Consider the following 22226-nt stretch of genomic DNA (forward strand, 5'->3'; position numbering starts at 1 on the left):
AAAAAACCTGTACATGCCAAATTATGTACAAACACAATTAGGTCTAGTGAGAGTTCTGCTGCTGTTTCTTTCCAATATAGGATTGCAAACGAGGCCTCGAAGAAGTTTCTGCAACATGTAGCTCTGGAGCAGTGTACAGCCGATTCTTTCGCATAACGCATAGGTAACTGGTTGAAAATACAGACAACAGTTTGATAGCACTATTACTTAGCAATGGATATTCGTTATCAAATATATCCAAATTGTGACAGTGATTCTTTTTTAAATGAAATTTTTAATTTCAACCAAAGTGATTCTTTAATCTGCACTGTAAAGTAGAATCACCATTTCAATCAAGCTTTTTTTCATTAGGTTTATCATATTAATACCTCTGCAGTTGATCGACGCTTCAAACGAAATGAATTTACATTACAATAAAAAAGTCGTCGGTACCTTGGCCCCAGGCTCAAAATATTGGAAAAGATCTCTGCGGCCCATGGTTCTTGCGCGTCTCGTGACCACCTGCAGGGTTACAAAAAGGGGTCTCGTGTAGTTTCGTACTTCTAGTAGGCGTAGCATAACATGTAGTCTCGTGTAGTTTCGTACCTAACGTACTTCTAGTAGGCGTAGCATAACATTTTTTTGACATGTCAACCCTACCCTCACCTGACTACCCCATCCAAAAATTACGTCACAATCACGTCATAGAGCTTGCCAAATACTCGTACGATCGCCCGAAATGGCATCGGCAATTGATGGCAATGGCAATTGATCTTACACCCATGATATCACAGCTGCTATATGCATCAAATCCTCGCATATGTCCATCTTTGAAGGAATGTGGAGACAGTATTTTGCCTTAAAAGAAGTACCATAAAACCGGCTAACTTCGGATGATTTCACTATACTTCAATCAATCAATCAGCAATTTGTTGTCCGATTCACGTCAAACTTGAAACATAGGCCTATTACATTGATGTAATCCTCTGTTAAATTCATGAAACGGAACTCAATTGTGACAATTTTTCGCTGGTTATATATTTTATAATTACGCAGTATTTCACGACTGCTCACAATTTTTCTATTTCGAACCAGGCTGCTGTTCCAAATGGGGGAATTAAAAATTGTCGATGTTGATCCATTCAAACAAAATATTGTTGCTATTTTCAAATCACGCCAACACGTCGGCGCCCGAAAGTCTGGCATCAAATCCATATCGGTGACGCAACATGACATCAAGTTTAACGTGTGCGTCAGATGCTATTATTTTGATAATAAAAAAATATTTGAATTTCTATTTTTTCTCAAGTCTTCTGCGACATTTTGCGATCAGTCTAATTTGCTATATACATTGTTATCACCCTCTATCGAAAGACGGTAGTTTGAGGAAGTTAGCATCAGTAGAAGTCACGATTTGAGCCGCTCGAAAACGGAAGATCAGTTCTATCGTGAAACATGATTTTTTTTAATCAAAAAATAAAATAAATTGCGCGATTGAATATGATGACTGATTTAGATATATAAGGACTCACTATAGAAACTGCCAGAAGCACAATATGACAAACGATTGTAAACTTTATCCGAAATTACAAGGCATCCGAAGTTAGCCAGTTTTACGGTAGGTCAGTATAAACGGTAAACAATTTCAAAAGGTTCGCAAGTTCGCATAATTATTCTGTGGAGGATAATTATGTTTGTAAAGATTGCTGGACTCCTCGCCACTGTAGGGTATTTCACATAACCGCTGGTCAGTTACCTCTACGGCTCTACCCTCAAGTCCATGCAATCGGAATAATTGTCTAACTGATCCCATAACCGGTATCCGACATGGACTGGTAACCGGGTGAGAGGCCGTGGTTTGCCATATGGTTGAGCAGTATATTGGCTTTCCTCTCCCCTGGCATAAATATGTAAATGCCCAACCTATCCTAAGTATCTCAACAATTCTAGTACCGGTACGGGGCGTCGCAGTTCTTACCATTTCATGGCAGCTCCTGCCACAAACGTACAGTTGCGTCTCTTGCCATGGTTTTATCGCACTATTACCGGTATGTTTACAAAGTCATGTACAATATTTTAGTCTATCACGCGGAATTATGTCTACTTAAACCTAACCCCAGCTAAAAGCTTGTGGCAGCTAAAAAGTCAGTCGCCGTAGGTTAGAGTTTGGTCTTAGCGGCCATGGTTTGGAAATCCCGCCATGGTTTTGCGGCAGCTCTAGACGCCACAAAATACTTGATATTTTTGACCAGAAATGTGGTGCAATAGCCTAACCTAAGTAAACAGAAACAAAGAACACAGATCAGAAAACGGGGACGATAACGGTATAATACCAGCAATCAAAGTTGAAAAAAAAATCCGCTATTTACCGGATATTAAAATGTAGTCGTCATGGATACGCTGCATGTTGCCTCCACGCGGCTGAATAATCTGGAGTGGTGTTTACCAAAGCGTATATATAATATAAGCGAGAAGTTCGCACACAATTATTAAAACATACCTGTTATTTCCACTAATATTTCAGGTTGAAAAATTTTGGAGGTTGCGTTTTGAAGTACAATCTTAGTCGTACATGCTTATATCCGTTCATGTTTGCCAAATTACACTTATAGTACATTAAATTGTCTTTGAAGACAAGTATACCGGTTCCGAGTTGCTTCCGAAGTAAATTGGCCATTCTCATCATCATAATTACCCATTTGACAATGGCCTTCCTTATGACGTCACAGATGAAAAGTTATATTTATTCGTCGAAATTACCGGCCGACCCAACTTCGCTTCAATGGCCGTTTCTATTTTCTGGTGAACATTTTTCGTCTGTCAAGCTCCATAATGCCCTACTGCTCAGCTCTAAACTGCGCTAGAAGAACAAATGATATTGTAGGATTGTTGCGGAGACATTTTACAGCCTCAAATTGGCATATCACTATAAAATCTTTGAAAAAATGACCAAAAATAGTTCTACGCTGTGTTTGTGGTCGAATTTAACGCATTAGATAGTTTTTTATTCTTAATTGCGTTATATATTTAGATAGCATATATCTTAAAGTTCAAAATCCACCCTTCGGTTTCATTCTAGCCCTTATAACAGCGGACTTATTCGATTCGGTACAACAACACGACGAAAGTTTCCCATAAGACTCCATTGTTTCGCGTTTCCCAAATATGGCACAAGATAGGATAGGATTTACATATTTATCCCGGGGGAGAGGATGGCCGATAAGACGGCTTATCCATATGGCGAACCACGGCCTCTCGTCCGGTTACCCAATGACATTAAACAACATGATAGGCAACTCTGACGTCACTCCATAAGACTACATGCGAAAGATTATATTTCATGATACGCTCCAATGCACATAGTTAGCGTCGCCTTTCGCGACCGTTTTTCATTCGCTTTTGCTACTTGGCGCCTTCTTTACGTGTAGTACCTGCCTTTTTGCGCCTGTACAAAAAGAGAATAATCATTATATCTAAGAAGTTTTGCTCACTTGGAAAGCTGGAATGGCAGACAAGCTAGCTGTAAAGAGTAATTCTGGACATAATAGACGTTTTTTTTTTTTATATCAGAGAAGATTACAAACGCGATAGTGTAAAGATTTTGTGCGGAACATTTTGCAGATAATGACAAAGTTCAAAGTTACTAATTTTAATGTTTGCACTTAAACATTGAAATTTCAATTAAAGAGGGTGTCATACAAAACAGCAAAACTGTTTATACTTCTCTTAACGGTGCTGTGATACAGTTCCATAACACAAAGTTTGCACCCATCGAACTTGCTTTAGTAGGTGAATTTATTAGGCATATTACATATTCAGTTTATCGTAGGTAACATTGGTGGTACATATTGCCTCGTAGATATGTTTGTGTTTAAATTTAGGAATTTAGCTCATAGCCCACTAATTAATATTATCTTCTATGTAGGAGGTTGCAGGGCTGAATTCAACTTGCAGCCTTACCGATCACCTGATGATGCTCATCTAGTTTGGCTCGAGCAAGTCTTCTTGAAAGACTTGTGTGAATGGAAACTACCTATATGTTTTGCCTTCCTCCGATTTTAGAAGACAAATTTAATCTGAGAAATTTCGCATATAGTTCTCATTGATTGTTGGCTGTTTATATTTCCTATTAAATGTGAATTCTGATTATAACATAGAGTTGAAAAAAGTTTTACGTAATTTAGGCTACTGGTATTTTTTTCTTGTCAATACTCCAAGCGGAGGTAATAAACAAGACAATACATTTATGTCACCTGGAAGCTAAATATGCACACTAATTAAAAGTTTGACATTGAGATAATACATTGCGACAGCAAATACAAGTTACAATACAAGTCATACAATATGCCGCATCGCATTTTGGAAATTGTGAAAAGGGCCGTAAACAGATTTTGATAACGTATACTTGAAATATATTTTTAAGATAGTTTTAGTTTGTGACATATATTGTGATGCAGTTAAACAGTTGGATTAAGTTTTAATATTTTCTTTAATTTCAAATGCAATTACATATTAATATTTGCATTCCACTATTATTGCAAGTTACTGTATTTATTACAAAAAATTATAAAATTCGATTTTCAACCATCAAAATCATTTTTGAACAAGCTTTGGCTAAGGAAAGAATCATGCATACATTAAAAATGACTTAATCTAAATATATAGACCTAAAATTAACAAAAATACTACAGTATAAACTCAATGTTTACTTAATTACATTTGTCCTGACGTTTGGCATCTTTTTTGTGTCACCAGCATACTAAGGCCAGGCTGAAATGATTTTATGGTACCAACTCTAACTAACGAGGTCACATGATTATGGGTTAATCTGGATCTTTGAGAATGCTTAATTAATTCCAGTAATGCAAAAAAGTGTATAGATCAGTAAACAAACAAATGACAGAATTTTTCGACAAGACATTGCGCGCCTCATTGCGTGACATAGGATTGCTTGAATTATTATTGATATTGATTTTTAGTAACTAAGTCGTTGTATAATTATATTAATATACAAACACATGGAAATTTTCTGTTCGAAGTTGGTCTTCGAATTTGTCATATTGGCTGCTGAGCTTATTGTGTTTTTTCATTGAACTGATGGAAATATGACAAATTCAACAATGTGCTTCAGAATTTTGAGAAATGCAGAAATATTGAATAGTATTTTATCGTGAATCATGATTATACCCTTCCCTGAACTTCTTTTATAGTACTACCAAAAGTTGATGAACCAATTCTAACACAGGTGTAGTGAGTGACCCGTAATCTACATTTTCAAAGCTGTTTTAAGTATGTCTGGCGTGTTTTGTGCCTTTTTACAAATAAGACCGCTTATGCAATCTTACGCTTTGGAATTTTTAGTTATTTTCCTCAAGCCCTGCAGGATGTGGGGGCCATACACAACTCTACCGGAGGGTCAAATGTCTTTGCATGTCTCCATAGGTTGTTCTTCTGTTGCAAACATTTATGGAGTATTCTAGGTATATTTCTTGGAATCACACTGTCACTGATATTTTGCCAGACTTCTGGTATCTCCCCTTCTGCTACAGTTGTCCTGTGAATAAATAATGAGAAATTGAGGTTAGACGAATAGTTGAAAGTTTTGCTTTATGTCGGTTTAATTTTTTGATTGATATACTTACTATTTTTGCTATTGCCTCTTGTGCTGCAGGAATCTCACAATGCTTGGACAGGTTTGTCCCCAACATTCACATCTGAGAAAGAGAGAAGATTTATTAATTTTCGTCAAGAATAAATAAAGCAATCTATATGATTTAGAATGGAGAAGCTAATAAATCCAATATCTCATGTAAAATGTTTTTTTAATAAAAGGGTTTAATCCGAAAATTACAAGCATTCGTGGCTCCATATACTTGAAAGATCAGACTATACAATATAGACCGGTATGAGTGAAATGTTAGGTGAACTTGTTAACCCTTTGATTCAATACGCAAATAAAAGTGAATGAACAATATGTTACAGCACTTAACCCTTTCCATGCGATTTTTATTTTTTATTAAATAATCGTATTTGCTACGCCGACTTTATGCATTTGTACCCCCACAACTAATCGATCGACTAACGAAAAAGTAATGATCCTCTGCTGCCCACTGACGGCTCGTTGGAAAGCTTATTTAAAGAGCTTGCAATTGGCGATTAAAAAAAAATTTTTTTTTGAAAGGGGTGGTCTGAGTCACAAACCGGATAGAAAAAAGGCATTTTTTTTCCTTGGGTGTTGAAACTTCAAACCGTGATAAAAAATAGAAATATTCACTAAATCCTTTACTGTTACCGCTTCTTGGTTGGCAAACAATAGCATAATATTGCTGTAGCAATTTCGTTATCTAATTCAAAATACTTTGGTAGATGGAAGGGATAATATGTCTTCTATTACCGCCCAAAAAACATCGAAATTTGCATAAATTTCAAAAACACTCCCTCGTTCCGCCGCAAATAAAATTCCCATGGTAAACGAAAGCGAGATTTACCGTCGCTTATGTTAATCTTGAAGAAGATTTCTTATCAATAAACTAAAACCCGGGAAAACTAGACCAACAGTTTGCGACCGATTGCTAAATAAAACAGTGGAGTACATCAACGTACCCGCCGCAATCTAGCGAGTTTTGTCGTGGGTACGTATACGTGCCCACCGCACGGAAAGGGTTAAGTATATATCCTCATTGGTTAGAAAAATCTAAATGGAGGTGCATGAACTTTTTGAAACCATAAGTGGTAAGTAAATATGCAATTTCGGCAAATGGGCAACTACGTACCGTACTGAATTAATAACTTCATATGATTTGAAAAAGCTGGCTTTCCCACATGTACTTAACAGTGCGATGTCCGGGTGTGATATACGAAATAGTATTTACCTTATCTTTTTCCGATTTCTTTTTAACTCAACTTTCCAAGATATCATTAAAATCGACAACAACTGTCAAAGCTGGCACGAACACCATTCGTGCTATGCCCTGAAAGCAGCACACATCCGCTCGTTTTCGTCTCGTCAAGTATGTGCATTGGAGCGTGTTATCGGATACGATCTTCGGCCAAAAATGCCGAAGTTGCGCATCATGTTGTTTAATGTCATTGGGTTACCATTCCAAGTCGGGTATGGGATTTGTTTTTACTGTATTGTTTGTTTTCGGAAGCATGGACTTGGTGGTAGAGGAAGCCGTAACCGACCAGCGGTTACGTGAACCACCCAACGACGGCGAGGAGTCCAGCAATCCTCTCGCACATAACCATCCCTACATGGGATTCGAACCTGCGAACCCACGCAGATTAATTGGAGGTGCGGTGGCGAGAGTATTCCAACGCTTAGCCCGTTGAGCCACACCGCCGCGCCGATGGCGTCCATGAACTTGTTTAACATTAGGCAAGTTGGTTGCCGGCCGTTGGTGTTTACCATTGACTTGTTTATCAACATTAACGCTTGTTAATGGTCAACATTACATTTTGTAATGTACTGCACAAAAAATTCCCAGTATACGGTACAATTATGAAGAATGTTCTTGTAGTCATTGATAAATAGTTTAAAGTTCGTGTTAGCGATTTTTTGTTCTCTATTGTCACCTAGTCCTAGGGTATACCTGGATAACTTTTGCTCACTGAAGCCAGCGCATATAGAAATTCTGATCCGCGACCTTTGAACTTTTCCATCAGTTTCAGCCTGTGATAGTCAACCGCCGTAATTTCCAGTTCAAGTAGTATTCCACGTTCAATCACATCTGCTATATTCTGCATTTGAAACCAATAACTGGTTGACTTATACAATTCCCATACCTGACATGGATTGGTAACAGGCCAATCGGTCGCAGTATGGTATAGTCAAGTTTGTTTTACCCATCCAGTATAAATAATATACGATGTTTAACGAGTAATATTGAATACACATATTGAATATGGGGAAGAGGAGTCGCGGTGAACCAAAAATGGCTATCAAGCAGCGACACCCAAAGTGTTGACCTATCAGATGCCACAAGTCCATGAGCTTTGTACAAATAACTGGCTTACTATTCTCATACCTGTCATGGACTGGTAAGCGGATGAGAGAACGTGGATAGCCATATGATTAAGTTGTCCTATCAGTTTTCCTCTCTCCTAAGATAAATATTTAAATCCCGTCCTATAACTGGCCAACTAACCCAGTATCTGACATGGATTTGTGGTTAGCCATATGGTCAAGTTGTCATATCAGTTTTTTCCACAGGATAAACATGTACGTCCAATTAAAAAAGTTAAATATTGAACTATCAGACACTACGGGTCCACTGGCCAACCATTCCCATACCAGTACGCGTCATGGACTGTTAACCGGACGAGAGGCTGTGTTTTCGCAATATGATTAATTCGTCTTAACGGCTTTCCTCTCCCCCCTGATAAATATCTAATTCCCATCCTATAACCACCAAGTTCATGCATCTGAAACAAAATAACTGACCAACTAACCCGTATCTGACATAGATTGGTAATGCGGCCATGGTTAGCCATATGGTCAAGTTTTTCTCTTCCACAGGATAAATGGGAAAGTCTGAGATATGGAAAAAGTAAGTGTCGACCAATCAGATGCCACAGGTACATGCGCTTTGTACAAATAACCGGCCAACTATTCCCATACCCGTCATGGACTGGTAACCGGATGAGAGGCCCTGATTGCAATATGATTAATTCGTTTCACCGGTTTTCCTTCTCCCCCGGGATAAATATGTAAATCATATCCTATAAGTATAACCATCAGAAACCAATTTAACTTTGTATCGGACATGGACTATCGGTATATTGACGGTAATAGGACCAGAGGCAGTGGCTAGCCATATGGTCAAGTTGGAACATCAGTTTTTCCCTTCCCCAGGATAGATATGGGAGTTCAAGATTTGAAAATGTTAATGTTGATGACCTGATGCCATAGGGTCAAGCTCTTTGTACATGTACTGTTTCCCCAACAAGAGTCCACGATTCGCCATATGGTTATTGGATTTCCTCTCTACACCAAATCCATTATAAAAGTTGATCATTGATTACTGCTTAACGGTAGGTCATGCCTAACGTAACTCAACTTTGTAAAGGCAGAGCTAGAGTCCTCCAATCCAGGGGTTCCCAAACTTTTTCAGCTTGCTGCACACTAACAACAAGATTAAAAAGTCGCGGCACACTTAATATAAATCAGTTTTATTAAATTACTCATCCATTAATATTATGCGTTTCGACATTGAATAAGATTAAAACAAGATTTTGCGGGTCAATTGTAACAACAAGTCTTTATCGTTTCTGTCAGTGCAGAAAATTAATATACTGTATGCAGAATCATGAAAATGTGAAAAATATTTTGTTGTGCTATATATATTGTATTGCATATGTTGTACTGACAAAAAATTCACATGGCGAAATTTGTGGTAAAATTGAGAACTCTAAATATTTCATGTGAAAAATCAAATGCGAAAACATGTACTGTTTACCGAACAAGAGTCCACGGTTTGGCATATGATTATTGGATTTCCTCTCTATACCAAATCCAATTTTAAGTACTTGGCTTTGGATTAATTTTTCCTCTTCATTACGAAGGAATAAAAATAAAATTCCTTAGCTTTAGCTATATGATGAATGATGCCCTACCGTCCAAACACTAACCCAGGTGAATAGTTATATAGCTAGTAAATATATGGGTCGATTCCCTTAACCAACCTACCAGTTGAATTCTGCTAATCTCTCACACTAAATTAAACTCCATGAGATCCGAACAGCATGTAGGTAACTTGCAAAATTCTAGTTGTAGGCAATCAGGCTCTTGGGCATGGAGCCCGGTTCTATCACATTGATTATTTATTATACAGATGCTACAACAAATAACAAAATACAACATAGAATAAAAAGAAAATCGAAGCATTTTTGATGAAGACCTGTTAGATTATGCAGGCCAAAGTGTTATGTTGATCATTTCATTTTGTATCATAAAGCTATAAGCTCTTTAATGAAATATTTCACATTCATATTTTCAAATTTATGGGATACACGAAATTTTTTGCTGTTTTTTTAATTTTTTTTACTTTTTCATATTTAGGGAAATACATAAATTTTTATTTATTATTTTTTGACTATTTTTACTTTTTTAAAACTTAGAGAAACACACGGAGTTATAGAGAATAATGATGAACAAGAAAAGCGGATTGCAGTACATGAAAATTTAAAAACCTGACTCACACAAAACAAAAAAATGGAAATTCGTAATAGGCATTGCAAAACAAAACATCATTGTAATATTCTACATGAATCACTATTATAATATTACTAGAATTCATAATGGACATTTCTTATTACTTTACATAGATTAGGGGCAAAGTTACACTGGGCTCCAGTAGAGTCCTTAGCTACCAAGTTTTCGGAACACAATATCAAACCACAACACTGAGCCAAAAATCAATCACTCCAGTCCAACTGTTATTATAACAGTCATGGAATGCATAATTTATGAAGGGTTTGCCGACAAATCAGAATATCATAAATTCATAGGGAAGTTCTAAAATATACACAGAAATAAAAGATATCAGTGGTTGACAATAATTGAAAAACATAAAAGCAAAAAATAATAATGCATTTCACGACAAAAATTAATAAAAATTCGAACAATGGCTATTTGAAACGAGTTACGATATAGGTTAATAACTTGGATTTTTTTTTATTTATAATTTTATTGATTTTTATAGTTTTTATTATTTTTATATATTTTAAAATGCAAGCAAAAATGTGGAGTGGCAAAGTAAACTGATATACAGCAAGAATAAGTACAGCATAATTATAATTAATGTCAATTATAAGAAAAAACTCAAAACCTGACCTAAATAATGAAAGTTGTTGACATACCATAAAATTATAATTACACAAAAATTTCTGAATGAGGGCGACATAAAAACAATACACATGATATCCGGAAAGCCTAAAGTGAGTTTGTTATGGCTCACTAAAAATAGTACATAAGAAGCTAAAGCATTAATGCAGCACCCAACCTAATTTTTAAAACTAATAGGAAAAAATAATAAAAAAATTATGAAATGACAAGAATTTGTATGACAAAACATGCAAATCAGGATTTGGTGCAGAATATTACAAAATGCTCTGAGGTCAGTTTAAGAGGTCAAATCTTGTGAGGGATGACCTAAATTGCTGAAATCGTTGCTGAAGGGTGGTGCATATGACTAAGAGTCAATTACTATGTTTTCACAATCCAAGCCTATGCAAAATAAATCAGCATTTCACACAAAAAAAAATTATAAAATTTTTCCCTGATTCTACTATTACTGGACTAGACTATCTAGTCTCTAAGAGTTAATATTTCTAATATTTGATCCCTTCACTACATATGCATGTCCATAATCTGTTGCAGGATACCAGAAGATCATTCAGCATTCAGTCTGAGATTATTGGAGAAATTTAATGTTGAATATACTACATGTACTAGTAACATTATTGAAACATCTGTATCTTAGCAATGTCTTTAGAATGTGGTCAGTTTGGGAAACTTCTCAAGATCATCGGAATCTGAAAAAAAAAAAAATTCATTCAGATGACTCTAAAAATTGTGCTTAGTAGATGTGATGTTTGTATAAGGCATTAGATTAGCAACAATTACAAATCTTGAATATTGTTTGTTAAAAATGAACTTGAGGAAAAACCTGGTTGAATTCCTGCAAATATAATAATATGTAATTGATCGTCCGCAGATATGTAAAGACCACATTCAAAAAACGAAGGCAATTACTCACAGTACAGTGAACATAGCAAAAATAGGAGACAAAATGAGTTATTGTTTCACCCAATACACTGGTTCTCAACCAGTGGGCCATGTCCCACTGCTGCGCCACGAAAAGATTTTGAGGTGGGCCACAGAACCATTAAAAAATGCTAGTTTTATTTCTATCACTATCTATAATTTTGATTGTAGTACCAATGATTGATGATGTTGTTTTCTGCTACTGAATGGTAATTTTCATTCTAATTATCAAAGGTTGCGAACCACTGATCTAATATGACTCCACGAACTATTTCGAGAATATAAAAGACAAGAAATCAAGTTTGCTGTTTTAATAAATGGTATTTCACGTACCGTCATCACCTTCATGCTGTATTGGTTTATTCTATTGCTTGGTTTCCACCTACTGCACCAGCTTCTTCTTGTTCATTTTGCCCCCTTAAAAAAATTTCATTTTTACTATTTAGCATATTTTTTAACTTTATTACCTGCTATAAAAACGCAGACAAATATCATTCAAATTTGGGGATTAAATATTTCATATGCCTTAGTGATTGAATATCCCACAGTTTCTGGTCCCCTGGTATAGCAAAGTTCTAATATGCATAGTGACATCACATTTTGGGGCTTATTATCAACATGAATTAGGATAGGTTTTGCACATTTATCTCGGGGGAGAAAAAGCCGATAACACTGCTTAATCATATGACGAACCACAGACTCTCGTCTGGTTATCAGTCTATGTAGAGCAGTGGTTCTCAACCTGTGGTACGGGAGCTTTTCAAGTGGTACGCGAGCAGATTTGAATTATTGCAATAATTAACCTTTCAGTTGACTAAAATATACCCGGCAACGCTTTATATTTCTTACTGTATGTATTCGCTGAACAGCGTTTATGGATGTTTCCCCAAGCATCAGTTTCCTTATTTATTTCCCTAACTATAATCAATCAGCAAAACGTCAATAATGATGCAACACGTAACAATTGCAATTTCTGCACCCAGCCGCTCAGACGGTTCCATTACATTTAAACCCATGACAATTGCACCTGCATACTATTGCACCTTTTTTTTTGTTTTACGGATATTTGAACCCATACTCACCCTAACCCATGAGTTTTAGCACCCGCATGTAGATTGAACCCGCGGATATACGCATGGGTTTGAATGTACGTGGGTTCTATTGCACGGTCACCGCTCACCTTGTCCATCGCAGCTTTTGCGAGATTCAATTTTGGATACTGCAACTGAAGTAAAGCTCCGCAGTTTTCAGTTGTGTTTCAGAAAAATAGTTGTGTAATGTTTAACTCAATTATCATTATGTCTTCCACAATGCTTTACTTCAGTTGCAGTATCCAAAATTGTATCTCGCAAATGCTGCGATGGACAAGGCTAAACTTAGCAATATCAGTACCTGCAAACGGCACATGATTGATGAATTTTAATAAAAATGATGGTTTCAAACACGGAAACCAGTTTATATGCGCCAACACACCAAAACACTCTCAGAATAAGCAGAAAGTTTGCAAAGCGATATGCGCATGTTTTTGTTCGTTTTGCATGTTACGCCACAAATGATGTAGTGCCACATTATAAAATACACCCATAGCACATTTCTTGTGTCTTTTTCCTTACGCCAAAAAAGAAGTTTTGTCGGTGGTACACGGCCACAGTAAAAAACAGGAAAGTGGTACACGGCCAGTAAAAGGTTGAGAACCACTGATGTAAAGTATGGGGTTAGTTAGTCAATATTTCCGATTGTATGAACTTGATGGTGGAGGAAGCCATAAATGACCAGCGGTTATGCAGTTACGTGAAACACTCTACAGTGCCGAAGAGTCCAGCAATCCTCTCACACTTAATTATCCCCCACAGGATTCGAACCTGCAAACCCACAGGGTAATCAAAGGGGTGGAACCAAGTGTATTCATATCGCTTAGCACGATGCACCACACAACCGAGCCTGTAACTGTCTACTACATCGTGTAGGAGATAATCGAAAACTTACATATGAATACTTTGAAGAATGAACATAGAAAGTTGAGAATGAATATTACTCAAATCTTACTATTTGCTGATTGTTCTGATTTCCTTTCTCCGGTAGATGCAGATTCCCAATATTTGCTCCAGCAAAGTTGATAGGTGGAGGTCCTCTGCGTTCTATAAATATAAGTATAAAAAGCTTTAAAACGGTGTTAGAATGTTTTAAGTAGCATTTCATTTCAACGTCTGTTAATTTTGCGTTATTTTTTTAACACCTAGTAGTTCTAACTAAGTTGATATCAGGCCGGTGTGATGGACTGGTCGTTAAAGTGTTTGACTTAACTGTGTTGACATCGCAGATTATTATGTATCGGATTCAAATCTCATGATCATCACCTGGGGTCTGATGAATTGGGTGGGCAATGGGTACTGAGTATGCAGATAACCGCACACACGCATAAAAACTACCATCGCTGCCAATAAGCAGCCAATAAAATGGACTCAAAATTTGTATTTTTTATGTTTCATTAAAGTTGTTAATTTGATTATGTAATTGTATTCTAAGTAAATGTTTCATCATTAGTTTTAGATTTATTCATATTATACAATTCAAATATGAGGTCCAATTTTTTAGTTGTAAGTGTTGAAAAGTCCTAGAGTAACTTTGCCAAGTAATCATGTATTATCTAAACGGCAAAAATAAATATTCTCAAACCATAAATGTTACATGACTGCTCAAACTTTGGTATCTAATTTACAATTTCCTCCAAAAGTAATTCTTTGCTCGCTTGGAATTGAAAAAATTAGACATTCTGATGCCACTTGCGAATAAAATTCATCATACTACTTTTAAAATGAGACAATATTTTTGCATACTGCAGAAGGTATTGTAGCACCCTTTGTCAGCAAGACACACAGTATACGACGCGTCATTTTCAAACCTTGGCAGTGGTAAAACTTATTTTTGTTACGTAAAAAAAACAATATACACATACAGTATTTGAGTCTGAGCAAGTTCTATAGAGCATATTTTTACGTAACAAAAGTAAGTTTTACCACTACCAAGGTACAGCTCTGCAGTTAGTATACCTGTGGTGGCATGAATTGAACTCTCTCTGTGATATCACAGGCCCACAGCTCTGTGACATTACAATGGGGCAGCGTGATCGAAACAGAAAGTGAAGAATCAGTGTCTCTAGCGGTGATTGCAAAACAGCAAAAGGCGACAAATGTGTATTTGTTTAGGCACTCAATTCAAGCAAGCATTATCAAGCTAATAGCCATATTACAGATTTGTTTCGCGGACCCTCCAAAAGTGCTTCACGGCCCCCAATAGGTCAGCAGACCCCAGTTTGGGAACCACTGCTATAGAGTGATTGCTGTAAATCCCAATAGTCGCGATTTAGTGCATACTGTAATTCTTACTTGCTTTGCTTCAATTTTAATATCATGCTGTAGTCCAGGGGTGTGCAAACTTTATTACAGGAGGGCCAGATACAAGTAACTGGGTAAGGCTGCAGGCCGTGCCTTTGCTATGTTTTCTCAGCAGTGTGTATTTGGCAACAGAATTCTGCTAGCTAGTGTTGCTAATATGGCAGTGGCACCCAGGTACTGGTACAGTATAGGCTTTGAGGCGTGAAGAGATTGGAATGCCCGCACGTACCAGATAAACGAAACCTCGTTTCTTGGGTCACGGGCCACATTTTGCACACCCCTGTGCTAGTCGATTATGATATAATCCATGACAAAACTGGAATAAATTGTTACAATGAGTTGGGCAGTCTATCGTCACCACAATATGATTCTGACTGCCAGTGGTTGCTCTTATGTATACTCGTATGTGTATTATTTACAGAAGTCCATGACAAAAAAAATTAAAATCTACATAATCCTGAAAATATACCTTTTATAACATTTTTTGACTGCGTTTTAATGCCAGAGTTTCCCCATTCATCCTTGGCCCAGACTTGGAAACGATATGTTTTACCAAGTGTAGGTGACTTCATCCTATACTGAGGAACTTCTGTAGTGTGAGTCTCTCCAAGTTTCACATCATCACAGAAGATTTCTATGTTGTATAGAACGTTTCTGTCAGAAACTGCATTCCAAGTCAAAAGAATGTCGAATCCACTTCTTTGAGATGAAACATTTTCAATTTGCGGCAAAGCTAAAAATAAAGGAGTGAGTTAGTAAATATAGTAATCAGTAATTTATTTCTTCAACATGCTGAAAGTACAAACTATACATACACAAATTGAAGGAAATATAAAAAGTCGTATTCCAGGGTGAAAGGAGATGTCGAAAACCAATACTGGTTATCGAGCGACTCCACCCTTGGGGAAATCTAACAAAAACCCGATGGATATAATAAAATCGAACTAAATATGTTATTGAATAAATAAAATGAATAGCAATAGGTACGCCAAAGCGACCCGGTACATACCAAACAATCACTCTTTAAACAAAAGAAAGTCGATTCCATGCACCACAGTCTAGTTATCATGAAAATAAAAGTGCGAGACCAGACAGTCTCACAGTGTTGTCTTGGCGAGATACCGTAAAAAGAGTAGGCTATAGTAAAGGGCATCGAACATTTGATTGTGTGCATATATACCATCAAGTGTACAAGTAACAAAATAATGACACTTTTTGGCAGGAAGAAACCTGTAGTATTTACCCTAACATGGTACCGTGTACTAACAAGTGTTTTGATGCTGGAGTCAGAGAATTTACGAGGACATGGATATTCATGAAGCGTAAATATGTATAACCTGCTTTTGCAACAATTCTGTTCTAGATTCTTCAATTTCCCATAATTCATTAGTTTCATATTGCATAAGTTACACTCTAATTCATAATATATTTCAAGTTGAAAAATTAACTTCGTTCACATTTATGCTCACGCAAAACACCAAACTAATTTCGATTTTGTACTTCAGGCTAGTCCAAGCTTGCAAAGTTGGAGGGCCACAATTTCAAGCATGCCTTGTGAGTCGCAGTCAGAGAAGACTGGGAGATGGCGATATGACCAGTAGTGGGATTCAATTTTTTTGTCAGCCGGTTCCATCACAAAAGTCATATTTTTCACCCGGTTCTGTTACAAAAAGTCATTGAGAGTAACCAGTAATGCTAACCGGTTCGCTGTTCTCATAAAATTCTGTGAGACGGTTCTATAGAACCGGTGCGAACCGGCTGAATCCCACTACTGGATACAACCTAAGGTCATCAAAGTCGGCCACCACCCATTCCAGATAAATAATTATTGAGAAAAAAATATATAAAGTAACCGTCGACTAGTTATCTACCAAATATTTAAACCAGGTATACTCTCAATACAGATAATAATAGCCAGAAAAAATAAGTGAATTGTAGAAAATTATTTAAAATTAGTTTGAAAATTGAAAGATACTAAGCAAACAGTGGCAATGTGACCATTATATGATGAACAGTCACATGTTTTAATCCTTATTGAATATTATAACTATACTCTAGTAATCCTTAACAAGAAAATTTAGGTAACTTTTCTTAAATTTCACATAGGAAGGCAATCTAATAAATTCAGGAATTTGATTCCAAATTTTTTGGATCTAAATTTTTGGATCCAATTTTTTCCTGATCTAAATTAAACAGATAATCCGATGCATTACAGGAAGTAAATTAAATTTGAAAACCTGTGGACTTATTCTTTCTTTTTCAAAGAATCTTTTTTCTCCTCAGGGGATTTTTCCTCCCCGGCTTTTTTCTGAGGGGATTTTTCCTCCCCTGCTCCCCCATAGGCAGAATAATCTATCACACAACTTGTGATAATCTTCTCAATTCGATGGAACGGATCAAAGTTGACGCCAAGCTTGGAAGAAGCCTGAAATAACGAGAATTTGTTAAACTTCTTTTATGTAGAGTTGGTCTAAACGTGTCATAGGACTTGAAATGCCTGCTATCTAACCTCTAATTAACCTGCATGAGTTCATAGGTTCGAATCCTGCAGGGAATTCCAAGGCCAGCGCTATAAATAAGTTTGTAATGTTTTTTTTTAATGGGAAGACTATTCAATGGGAGGGAATAAATACATACAAATACATACAAATACATAGGTACAAATACAAGGCAAGAATTTGATTCAGTGACATGCCCAGGTAATGTGTTACCAGATATTCGAATAGTAAACTGCAGCTCTAATATTTTAGTATCAATGTGATATTCAAATATTTCGCCTGCTCTACTCAGTATTTTTGGATTTGATTCATTATGTAAATAAACTATTTTATTTCCAAGGTAAATCAAAACTTGGTTGGTATTTGAGTTTGCAACCTACAAAAAACTTTCTAATGTGAAAGTGGATCGCAACCATAAAAGACATTAGGCAGGCCTGCTGTAGAGAATAACCCTTAACCTGGTACACATTACGGAATTATCCAATTGGCCTGGCCGTATTAGAACGCAAAAAGGTAAAAACACAAAGTGTTAATCTATTTCACTCAAGTTCAGCAGGCCATATTAAATCATGGGCTAATTGCCTATAATCTATTATATCTTACCGATATCAGGAACATCACAGTTAGTTGTAGAAGAACAACAGTGTTGAATGAGATCGGCAGGATTCCTAGAAGTTGTAGATTGTAAAGTAGAGAGAACAGAAGGCTGAGCTTTGTTACTCTGAAAAAAATAGGATATTATGGTAAATTGCCAGTAACTAAATTCAAAATTGTAAGAACGGGTTCTCTTTTGTGTCAAACTGGTTCTCTTATCTTAGAAAACCATTTCATGTTCCCAAAGAGCGATTCAGAATTCTAGAACAGGTTCCCTTATGTATCAAGCTCACTAACAACGGGTTCTTTCATTTTCAAAAATGTATGAATGTCACTATCAGGGCTGGAGTCAAAGCCATGGAGCATAGCCTACCGGGTTAGATGGAGCCAGAGTTACCACAAATTTTAGTAGCACTAGCTCATAGCATCTTATCAACTTTCATTATTTTAGTGATATTTAGAAATTGGAGTCAAAACATTGAATTTTGTTTCATAGTGAAATCTATATTTAAACTCTTTTGGAATTTGTAAACTTGATTGTCTGTCTGCTCTAAAGATTTGAAAATCTTTACTCCTGCTCGGATGTGCCAGAAGTTTGCAATAAATTGAAACTCCATAGCCCAGTCACTAATTACCGTAATAATTACCGTAATTTTTATGTCTCGATTTGTAACAAATCAATACTCACGTCGCCAAATGAATAGATTTCACGGTTTCATGATTCCATTGTTTCCTCACAAACGTTGCAGCATTTTTGACGAACCCCCCTCCGCAGGCTCCAAACATTCCAAGAATAGTACAGATCAAGAGAGAGTCAGGGAAAGCTCCACGACCAAGTTTCACTCCTAAATTATGAAAATAATTGTTTGAAATCACAAGAGAGTAGAATTCTAATAATTGCACATACGTGGAGATGAGCACAGCGAAATAAAGTGTTGTCGTGTGAGAATCGTAGTGGAACAAAATTATTTTTTGAAGTGAACAATACCTTCAGAAATACCTGAATTACGAAAACGTTGTTTGGAATAACAAGAGAGCAACGCTTTGCATTCATACCAGCAGGCAGCACATGTATCAATGCTTAAATATAAATTGGCCTTAATTGAGAACCGAGACTACGAAAGAAAAACAAGCACAGTGGAACACAGCGTATTTCCGTGTGTCATGAAATAAAGTTCTTACAAATTAAATTTGTCCTGAAATCTGGAACAAATGACTGGCTAACTTACACCATACCCAACACAGACTTGTAACTGAAAGAGAGGCGACGGTACGTTCTATTATTAAGCTGTCTTACCAACATTCCTTTCCCCTGATATAAACATGAAAATCATTCCTAAACGGCTGGAATTGCGAAGTTTGATGCAAATTTTTCACAAACATCAAGTATCAGAAAGTGTAAACAAATATATAGCAAACCTTTTATAATTTTTCTTGTTCGGATCATTTCTTTTCCCAGAACAATCACTAACATCGCTGGTTTCCATGACAACAAATTATAAATGCCATCTTTGGGAGAGTAGAAGATGTGCCACCATACTATTGTCATCATGAGAACTGACTGAAATGAAAAATTATAATTCATTTATATGTCCAGGCTATCATATGCTATATTGCCACCGATACCTGTCGATACGTAAGGATCTACAATTTTACGAATGATTGAAATCTTTCCGGTTTAGCACAGCCTACTCCAGCGTTTCTCAAACTGTGTTCCGCAGAACACTACCAGTCTGCAAGGTTAGAACAGAGGTCGAAATTACGACTCAATTGGTCGCCATAGCGATCTTGGCTGTAAAGGACTCTGGATCGTGAATTCGACCGCCTTGGAAAGTATGGCATATGCTTTTTTACTCAGATTAACTATTCAGGGATGTGCAGCTTTCAATACAAGGGGTACAAATAAGTGGGTGAAACCGCGGGCCCCACCCTTATTCCAACAGAGGTTTCTAGTAGACACAAAAATATTGGTTATTGATCCTGACATGCGTTGTTCGCACAACCTAGCTGTTAGGGCATTGTAAGGTCATAGATAATAAATTGGACTCGGGTATAGACTTTGCAATGCAAATGGATGGAAATTACTCTCACATACCAGATTAAACAACTATAAAATTGCAGGCCGCATTATTTTTCCTTGCGGGCCGCATTTGGCCACAGACCGCAGATTGCACAGCCCTGAGCTTAACAATAAAACAAATCCATACCTGATTATTGGATAGAGGAGTCAGAGCAGGTTTTCCTACACAAACACTTATGACCATCCCTCCACCGTAGCAACAAGCTATCGACATCAACCACGTGGCAACTGGCTGTTTCCTTGCCTTGTTGACATCTGAGTTTAATATAATTTTCTTAAAGGGCTCTGTGATTGAAACTCAGGGGCTTTCTGAGCTATTCACTTACTTATTAAAATACTGAATTGGCTGATTTTGTGACTGTCCAAAAAGCTATAACGTCATCAATAAAATTTTACAAGCGGAATCATTAAATAAAGTAATTTCAATTTATTCAGAAACAATAATCGGCAAATAACACTTGTGTTTTTATTTTTTGAAACTAATTGTGGGGCCATTCCCGGGTTCCATAACACTACAAGTTTGAGAACCCCTACACTAGAGTATATCTCAGTTAAAAAGCATGCAATAGATTCATTTTGGGATTCTATGTTTTGCCCAAAGTATTATTATTTAGGAGGTATCAACTACTGATAGAGAATAGGCCTTTAGAAAGCATCAAGCCATCCATCTGAGTCTGCGGGTCGGAACCAGTAGTGGGATTCAACCGGTTCGCACCGGTTCTATAGAACCGTCTCACGGAATTTTATGAGATCTGCGGACCGGTTGGCATTACTGAAAAAAATATGACTTTTTGCAACAGAACCGACTGACAAAAAATTTGAATCCCACCACTGGTCGAAACCACATTTTTTGAAACGTAAAAAACTGTCTATATATGATCAACTCACCCCAGTCATTCCGTACTCCGTAAATTACCAGAGTATAATGAGCAATCTCTATGATTGTTGCCAGATATACTATCAAGTTATTCGTTGCGTCTGCTATCGATGAAACATCCATTACGGTATGGTATACTAACTGAGATACAATAATAAAATTAGAAATGGGTGTTGAGGTATAATTCAGTATGAATATACAGTATCTAAATTTGAAAAAATTATCATATACCGTATATATGAACATGCCGGCAGCGGCGCAGCTAGCAATAGGGGGAAGATGTTTGATTTGAAAATTTTATCTTCTACTTGCAAAGAGAGGCGAGCTAAACGCAACTATGAAATTTATTAAACAGCATTTCGCTATGAAAGCCACAGCTTTTGTCTTGAATTGCAGTTTGTTTCAATTTCAAATATCCTTATATTATCTTAGAAACGAGAAATAACAAGTATATAAAAACCAATGACAACACACTGAAGTAAAATCTTGAAAATCAAAAATTTCCTAAACCTTCCACTGTTTCACTAAAGCTCAAAATATTACACGTAGACTATTTCTGTACTGCAGTTATGGCAAACTTTTGAACTGTCTTTCTACCATGCTCCCAGAAGTAACTACTTAAGAAGCTTCTTATTCTACCAACTTTAACCGCCTTTAATAAACACAGTATACAGGTATAGCAAATAAAATTGACCAACGCAAGGTCGCGCTTTGGACCGGCGAAGTCAGCTGGGAATGCAGCTGCACTCAGAACAGCTGTGCTGTTGACAATAGGCGGGGTCAAATTGTGTGCAGCGGAGCGTTACCGATAAGTCCCACTGAACATGGACCTTTCCCCGAGCATTGACTACCTTGTTTACTTCGTGACATTGGCCAATCAGCAAGATTCACAAAGTGACGTAACAATGTCCCCATTTCGCATCCGCTCAGACACTTTTCTCACTCAGACAGATTTTCAAGCGTGGTTGTAAACATTACCTCGTATTTGCGTTTTTGAACTCTCTGCCATTTTCGAAAGTTTGCGAGAATCCGAGTA

General features: G+C 36.8%; 1 protein-coding gene across 1 annotated transcript; it reads right to left on the reverse strand.

The window, feature by feature from the left end:
* Window positions 1-17386: 17386 nt before the first annotated feature.
* On the reverse strand, window positions 17387-21313 carry LOC144420011 (trimeric intracellular cation channel type B-A-like). Its single transcript, XM_078110315.1, has 6 exons — window positions 21194-21313; window positions 20441-20560; window positions 19653-19794; window positions 18922-19078; window positions 18243-18360; window positions 17387-17566 (listed from the first exon to the last, which is right to left on the reverse strand). The coding sequence occupies exons 1-6, from the start codon at window positions 21311-21313 to the stop codon at window positions 17387-17389; spliced, it is 837 nt and encodes a 278-aa protein (XP_077966441.1).
* Between the last annotated feature and the right edge of the window lie 913 nt (window positions 21314-22226).

This window comes from Styela clava, chromosome 2, assembly GCF_964204865.1.
Source record: "Styela clava chromosome 2, kaStyClav1.hap1.2, whole genome shotgun sequence".
Taxonomy (NCBI): Eukaryota; Metazoa; Chordata; class Ascidiacea; order Stolidobranchia; family Styelidae; genus Styela; species Styela clava.